The sequence below is a fragment of the Morone saxatilis genome, unplaced genomic scaffold (assembly GCF_004916995.1).
Source record: "Morone saxatilis isolate NCDOM2014 unplaced genomic scaffold, NCSU_SB_2.0 Contig9, whole genome shotgun sequence".
NCBI classification, from domain to species: Eukaryota; Metazoa; Chordata; class Actinopteri; family Moronidae; genus Morone; species Morone saxatilis.
The window spans coordinates 7,233,236-7,241,964 of NW_023340268.1; the positions used below are offsets into that span (position 1 = coordinate 7,233,236).

The 8,729-nt window shown below is 41.6% G+C and overlaps 1 protein-coding gene across 1 annotated transcript in view; it reads left to right on the top strand.

Annotated features, from left to right (window-relative positions):
• LOC118342836 (oxysterol-binding protein-related protein 10) overlaps positions 1-8,729 on the top strand; it is a gene marked incomplete at its 5' end in the record, with an annotated part of 55,748 nt that overhangs the window by 23,305 nt on the left and 23,714 nt on the right. Inside the window, 2 exon segments of the mRNA XM_035681499.1 lie at positions 2,571-2,811; positions 8,279-8,409. Of these exon segments, the coding sequence (XP_035537392.1) occupies positions 2,571-2,811; positions 8,279-8,409 (372 nt within the window).

Here is an 8,729-nt window from a genome sequence, read left to right on the forward strand (position 1 = left end):
ATATATATATTTTTTTTTTTATATGAAACATTCATATTGGGTGTGTCTGAGTGTTTTCTGTGTCTCTTTTGAATGATTTGAATGTGGCTCTGGTACCTTATTGGTGACCCCTGACGCCCACATGAGGCCACGTTGTATTTATGGAGTTCACCGGCTGACAGTTTTACAATAAGGACTTTGTGTGTGTCCTCATTCAGTCAGGTATTCTGAGAGATGATACCTTATTTTATAGCTGGCTTTCACTCTTCTTGATCTAAATTTTTTTCCTTTAAATTACTAATTTATCTCTTTATTCTATATTTGTGTCTTTCTTGGCACAAGCGTAATAATCCTCTCTACAGGTGTTTTTCATGTTTGTGTAAATATGTCAAGGTTTGCTTACATCAAGAAAGGTGGCTGCAGTTTACTGAGCACCATAAAACTTAGTGAGCTGTGTTATTTTACAGCATGGTATGGGTTATTTAGAGTTACTTGAGGCTGCATAGCAACACATTGCTCACCAACATGCATTGCCTCCTGGTAAAGGCCCCTTACGTGACTATAGACCCCGACTTCCGGTTTAATTAGTGCACTACAGATTTAATTATACTTCCTCTAAATCTCTATCTTTTCTGCCAACATGCATGTACTATGCATAAAAGTCAGGATATTGACAGTTTTGCAGCTTTGTTTCAAACCCAAAATGTAACTATTTAGTATGAAACACTTACACATAGCAGGTGGTTGTAAAAAGTACTGTACTGTAGTTTGTATCTTTGCTAAAATTATGGTTAGCTTGGATTCACGGCAGATGCATTAATAAAAAGTAAGAAGAGACTGGTGACACGGTTCATTTCAGCTCGGCTCAGGCTTTATGATCTTTTATAAAGTGCAGTAAAATTGTGTCCATCACAGTTTTCACAGAAACATCTGTCTTGAGGATTAAAGGTGTAAAAAAAATGAAATGAAACAGCAAGTCCTGATTATTTGAAGGGTACTGTAAAAATGATATGTGCTAAACACTAACAATCTATTTATAAAAAGCATTGGAGACACAAATTTAAGCTTCATCTGCCTGAGGACCCAAGTAAATAGCTGAATAATTGGACAAGCTCTGCGCTCAAAAAAAAATAAAAATAAAAATAACTCCTTTACATGAACATCTATGCCACATATAACCCCACCGCAACAGCTCTAAGTGACTCCAAAATAGCTCTGTGTACTGATGCAGGGAGACAGATGCTATTGAAGTACGGGTGGAGGACGAGTGTGTGTGAAGCCATACAATATTAATGAATACAACATTTCCAGGCTGATAAACAACCCAGATTCATTAGCCCCAAGAGAAGCTTATTACCCGCTAGCGAGAACCGACTTCTTCCTTTTGTGATACATTTAGACTGTGATAGGTGAGTCACACAGAAATAATTCTCTGTAAGAAATGTTCTGTATGTCTGTGGGAGCATAAGGGAGAACTTTCCTTGTTTGAAGAGTTTTTGCAGTATTATTTTTTTTTGGCACTGCAGTCTTGGAGCAGATGGTCGTGTGGATCAGTTGTTGCCTGTAGTCAAGACTGTGGTGACACCACTAGAATTAATGCTAAGTTGTATCACTTCCTACGCACAAGTAAGAAAGTATAGATATGTGAGATGGTGGAAGATATAGAGGCACATTTCTGCCTCTAACTCCTCTCATTGTCATCTCACAGTCAAGGACTTGATCTTACCACAGTGAAACGCCAGACTTACTACTAATTAGGTCTGCAATTCATGAGTCAATAGTGAAAATAGACATTTAGGGATGAAGCTAGAGTTATCTTATGCTGCTGAATTCCCTACCCCGTGTGTGTCTCTCAGCCCTAAACACATGGGTTCCTACTGAAGACATAAATATTTAAAAACACCCGCTGTGATCTGCAGCTTCAACATCTGAAAAGCCCAAATAATTTCCAAAAACAGTTAGGCACTGTAGTTTTTAGCAAAATGTACTCAAAGAGGAGTAAGTGGTGCATTTGTTGGTTGGGCACTTTCTCCCAGCTATTTGTTAATAGACATTTGGTGCACTACTGTATTTATGATGTGGGATTCATAATAAACTACAGAGCCCATGTTCAACACAATGTAGGAATATGTCACTAAGTGCAACTGTGTTTAATAGCTTCTGGACAATTGCATAATCAAACATGGACACATAAATACAATAGCAAACATCAGGAAATAGTAGCAGCATGTGTGTATTTAATTTATTTCCTGCCATTGTACATTGTGGCAATTAAAGAGGGCAGTTCCTTTAGTTTGTTCTACATTAAACTATATACTGCAACCAGGATTGACCAGGATTGTTCTTGATGTTGCATTGTGGATTAAATATTGTCTGCTGAGGCTGGCTCAGAGAGAGAGATGCAGTTACAGGATGTCTCTGCTAGCATACATCTGTACCCACGCCACTACCCACTAAGTACCTGATACCACATATTATGTGAAAAAATCTGATCTATCGCTTTACATCTGTGGCTCACTGGTAATTTAAGTAACGTGTCTGTTGATTATGTATCTTAAATGTTGACTATGTACATCACTTTTGTCCACCAGGTGATGTCCCAAGCAGAGGGCCAACAGAAGAACCTGGTCCAGTCCATTGACTCTCTACCTACCAGAGGCCCTCTCTCCTGTCTGGACCAGGACCTGCTGCTGCTCAAAGCCACGTCGGCTGCCACACTCAGCTGCCTGGGAGAGTGCCTGAACATCCTCCAACAGACCCAGAGCCACAGCCAGGCACCACCTCAATCCCAGACCTCAGAGCGCAATCACGCTGCCCACGGAGCCCCCTCCGGTGAGTCTGCCCCGGGCCCTGTTCCAGTGCTGCTACTGGAGCCCCCGACCCCTCCATCTCCCCCATCCCCCTTGTCTTTCCAGTCCCCCCCTCCAGAGCCCAACATCAGCGGCAAGGTCCAGCTTGGGCAGCTGGACTGTGGCTCTTGTCCCTGCCTGATGGGTACCATGAACTTCAATGTTTGTAGTAATTGTTGTTGAATGTTACATTTTAGTGTTTACATTGTTTGTTTTGTTCCATTTATGTTTTTTGGCATAGTTTGTAGTTGTTAGTGTTGTTCTGTGTTGTTTCCCATTCATTACTGTGTCTCTTCAATGTCGTCAATTGCATTGAAATGCCAATAGTTCCTTACAATGGTAGTGCCAAGTACAAGCTTGAATGTGAAGTGTGTATGAACATGAATTTATTGTCAATCTTGTTTACAGAATCCTTAAAAGCCTTGCAGACTGTCTCCAAACATGCATGTCAGAAAAAAAAAAAATCAGGGTTTATGTGTGAATAAGTAAACCTAAATATAATGACTAATACTATGCACTTCTAAATCTCCTCGAAGGATTAAGTCTTTGCCAAAGGAATCCACACTGGTGCCTAAAATGTCAGACCTCTGCCATGTTTAACCCTCTCTGTGCCAGATCACTATGGATCCAATAAAGTTGTTTCAATTTAAACCATTTGAAGCCTGAGGGTGGTTCTATTGGCATAACACCGAAGATTAGGATTAGGTTCCTAAAGGTGGAAGGTAGACCCCAAATACCGTACAAGAATAGACTTAAGAAAATGTGAAATTCATCAGACGTTGTGGACTAATCCTATTTTCCAAAGTAGATGGAATATTCAGAATCTATTAACAGTCAAGTTACTATAAAACAACAGCAGTGTTTTCTCCAGGAAAGAGGAGATGATATAAAGTAATACTGATACACTGAAAATCTATCTACCAAACACTTACTGCCTGTAGGCTTGAAAGGTGTGGAAGATGGCAGATGTAGTTTGGATTCACAGCAGTTCCAGTTGATCCAAATGGCCACCAGTAAGTTAAGGCAAGAAATATGTCATTTTGCCAATAGAAGTTTCTCAGACACCTGCAGCACAATCCACTTGGCTCATGGTCCATTTAGTTGCTGTTCTGGACGTTTTCACGGAGACGTAGATGTTCAAAATAGTTGTACTAAATGGCTAATAAAGCACTAAATGTGCTACTTCAGTGTCATACTATTGCCTCTTAGTAGTCCCAAAGCCCTGCTGGAAGTAGTGAAATTAACTACCGGTATTTATTGGCATAAGAAAAATTGTTTGAAGTATACCAGACAAGTGGATTATGCTGCAGGAGTTGTTTGGGAAATCTCTGTGGATGTTTTTGATGCTGTTTCATAAGTTTAATAACCGAAAGGATTAAATCACAGATACAAGCAGCAGAAAGGTGTTTCCTTCGCAAGGTGGCTGGGCTCACCCTAAAGGTGTGTTAAGACAGAAAGCAAGGCGAATTTGACTGCTGTCTTACAGTCTGTGTTGATTCACCCTAAACAGCCAATGTACTAACTGTGCAGATGTTAGCTGTAAGCTCACCGTGTGTTTGGGAGCGTGCCTGTATGTGTGTCACAGCTCAGCCACTCACTGATCCTAGACCTCACCAGAAAGTTATTTCTGATATTTCCTTCCAGTGTCTCTCCTTTTTCTTCTCTGGGCGGTTGGTTTAGGAAGCAGACTAGTAAATCCTTGGGATAACAGTGGATGCCTCTTTTCCTCAGATTGTGCTGCTCCATGCTAATTGTGTCTGTTCTCGCCCGCTCTTGTCTTTCCTTTGACTTTGTATGCATCCATGCTGTCTCTAAAATTCCCCTTGCTTTTTGTTTGAACACACCTTTAGAGATAGAATGAGGAGCTCAAACATCCTCAAGGCTCCTTGAGGTCGTTCAGGAATCTTAATGCCTCCTAGACACCTCTCTGTGGAGGTATTCCAGGGGCAAGGAACTGGGAGGATAACCTGGGGCAGACCCAGGAGATGCTGAAGGGATGTCATGTTCCTTCAAGCTAGGAAACCCTACGGGATCCCCCAGGAAGAGGTTGAGGACAAGGCCAGGGAGAAGGATGTATGGGCTACCTTGATTAACCTGCTCCCAACCCATCCCATCCCAAACCTGGATAAACAGGGGAAAATGGATGGATGGTTTTGACGCATGTTTTTGTCGTGACTTCTTGGTCCCCGTTGGAATCCATTGTAACTGCTGTGAATCCAAACCGCTGCCATCTTTTAAGCCCTACAGGTTTTTTGTGGAGTATTTAAGCCAAGAAGTCCACCTCCATCTATGACTTTTGGGGTCTGGGTTTGGGTGGATGCCGGATCCCAGCCAATCTGCCGGTCCTCACAGTATTTTGGTCTTCTCTTTGCGTCAACAGTCACCCTACCCTGTACCTGTTCATCAGACAGGGGGTGGTGTGGAGTGGGACCACCGGGCCGCAAGTACAACCCTCTTTCCTTCCGCTGCCTGGCTGATAAGTCCTGTGGGGGTCCAGCTGCTCCCCGCTTCCGGCATGTACCCCCCACACCTCAGTGAGGAGTTTTTTGTTAGGATCCTCGGTTTTGCTGAGTGATGGGTAGTGTGGCTCACCGGCATGGGCAGCATCCAGATTTAAAGCAGCTGATAAAGGGAGTGGCTGGCTGGTCGGTTGGTTGGTTGAATGGTTTTGTTACGCCCACACATGAAAGCTTTGCCACTGCATGGGCAAGATAACTCTTTGGTAGAGAGCCAAGCATGAGGTTGGACTTAGTTTGGCCGGCACGTTAGTCCCTCCAGGCTCCTATTACTACAAAACCAGAACAGCTTGTTTGAGTCCGCTCTATTACGTCAAGAAACCTGAAGGATCTTTGTAAACTCCCACCAAAAACCTGCCAGTCACAAACCAGACAGCATATTATCAGCTGATGTCACGGAGAATCTTTGCTGCTCGCTCTAGCTCTTTCTGGATCCCCCCTCCCCTCCCCTCTGTCACTGCCATAAAGAGCTTGATGCCTAACCTTCTGTCACACAGAACATTTTCCTTTAAGGAAATTAAAGTCCATAAAGGAAATTTACTTTGCAAACTAGTCCCTTTGCAGCTTAACATATACAGAAACAGAACATTTTTAAATAGAAAATAAAAAGGACAAAAGGAACATGTAGGGTAAGAGTTGGATATGAAAGCATCACAAAATCTGAAGTTATGTCACAGCCCAGAAATGGAAGGTAAAGCCATTGGAAACATCTACTGCATGACTGTTCGTCTCTCCACTGTTTGATCTGCGACAGCCTTTTGATTCACCTGCATGCCTCTATCCAATGGCCCAGACAGCCCCCTGCTCACTGAGTATTTCTACTTCTGGTGCTTCATTGTGACATCTCAGAGAGAGTAGATGTATGTGTGATAAATTGTCTTTTTGAACCAGCTACTTACTTGTGAAAAATCATTATTACAAGAATATACGCATGAACTATTTTCAGAAATATCTCCCTTAAAACTCTATCTTGAAATGAACTCTCAGGAACCTATTAACCTCCAAATATCTAGAGAATAACCTTTTACAAAAATTCAATTTTCACTGTATTTACAACTCTCTCACATCTCACTTGCCCTTTGGGCAGAGCCACCCCTGCTCATATCTCCACTGTATAGGTGTCCAGTGTTGTAGGAGGAGGTTCAGTAACACTTTTCAGGTTCTTGTCAGTCAGTCAGTTGACCAAAGCCGAGGTCTGGCCTGAGGGCGATTTCAGCACATTTTGTCGAGACAGACTCGCCTTAGGCTCACCAGCATTCTTGCTTCTCACTAATGGATATCAAAGAACAGCCTCTTGGTGCATTAGACTTTTGACCCAATTTGAGTGTTGGGACTGGAGATGAGAAGGGTCAGTTGTACTGCTCATGAACAGTACTTTGAAATGGGATCTACTCATGTGATGTATAAAAAGTTTTTAAAGGAGGAAACTTGCAGCTTAGTTTTCTGACAGGTCTGTTCGTACAGGAGACACAAAATACGATCAGAGCAATAGCCCTGCAAATACACAATTTGGTGAAGCATAATGTTTAGAGGGCTATCAGAGGTGGTAACAGAATTTAATGTCTCTTTTTTAAAGCTTTAGTTTGTGGTGGTGTTGAGCAGATTTCCACTGAGGAGCCTTTTAGTCAGTATTGTTCTCTTAAGTAATGCATGTTTTTCTGTGTATGCTGCGAGTCATTAAACTTGTTGACCTGTAATTCAGGCGCATTTTTGTTATATTGCATACATTTTATCTGGTTAGTTTAGTACTGAGTACCAGCACTTCTGATTTTTGTCCATGAGTACCCTTACTTCTTATGGAGTACCTCCACCTCTGATGAGCATTACCATACTTTCCCTATTTTTTTAAATGATGAAATAATTGGCAAAACATAACTTCACTTTGATGCTGTTATGTTGCATGCTGCTAGCCCCCTCTAGAAAGTTCTGTTTTTAAGCATCAGACTTTCTAAAACCCTACATATAGCAATGCTGGTGACACACTCCTAATGGATAAAAAAATGCCAAAAGATCTAGGATTATGTTGTGTTTAGGGTTAGGGTTGAGGTGAACTGGGATACTGGCACCATTTTTGGTTCAATTCATGATTTAATCTAACTTAATTCATTTGATCTGGTTTGGCTTTTTGGTCTGTACCATGGTCAGAGAGATGTTTAGCACCGGTGATTTTGGTTCAGTTCAAATGGGGAAGGCGATAAAGGGCTCATAGTCTTGTTGGTGCATCAGTCACAAACTTTTGCAATGTGGTCAGACGTAAGGGCTCAAAAATCATGATGACGTATTCCAAAGACAGAAAAACAATATCAAATGTTACCCCCACAGCATGTCTGAAATATATTTAGAGGCATTTTGCTTAACACCACTGCAAACTATGGCCTCATCACCCCCTGACAGTCCATACTGTAGGTGAATACAATAGAGGTTGAGTAGATTATGATTATTGATTTTTAAATGCCTGCAATGAGTGGCATGTAATTGTTTCAGGTCTCAGTTACAGTATTAGTCAGGATGTATCTTTATTATATTTCTTGAGAACATTTTATTGATTGTGGGCCTGAGTCAAAATGAATCATCATTTTAATCATTTCTGTTTCTGACTTGAGTTCAGTGAATACAACAGGCAAGGAAAAACAAATATTAAATTCAGCACAGACACACAATTTCCTGTCTAGTCTCTGTCAATCACACACCCTCAGTTCAGTACTATTTATTAGAACTTTAATATTGTATGTCAGAAATGAATAGGATATAGAGGTGTGATATGAATTTTCTCCCTAGACCCTCTTTGATGATTCTTCTTATCAATTTCAACACAAAATCAATCATTAATGCACTCACAACAACAGTACATGTAGTAGTAAATCCCAAGTATCTCTGTATTGTTGTTAACTAAAAGCCAGCAGTTGGCTCTGACACTGCCTTGTCATTTTTCAGATGGTGTTCCTGTGTGGACTGTACCAAAGTCGCCCTCAGGGGAGCTGTTGAAGAACGGAGGTCTGACTCCTCTACAATCAGTCGAGCCCTCCCCGGCTCTCAGGAAAAGGAGTCTGTCCCATGGTGCTGAGGTGAGAAACGTATATATTACCTGTCTTCTGTCTTGCTCTTCTTCCTTACCCTGTTGTCTTGGTATGTGAGAGATCTGAGTTTATAGTGTCTCCGATGTGGGGTCGAGACCACTGTAGGGCTGCACAATTAATCCAGGAGATACTGAAAATATTGTCTACTGGGATTTCTAACTGGAGTCTTTCTGACAGGGTTGGTTGGGTGAAAAAGAAAAATATTTTACATTCACTGGCTGGTGTTTAAGACATCGGTCCAATGTGTGTAGGAGATAGAGATTTTTACAGTGTTTTGCTTTTATTGGACTAGTGCAGTGCCCGTAGGA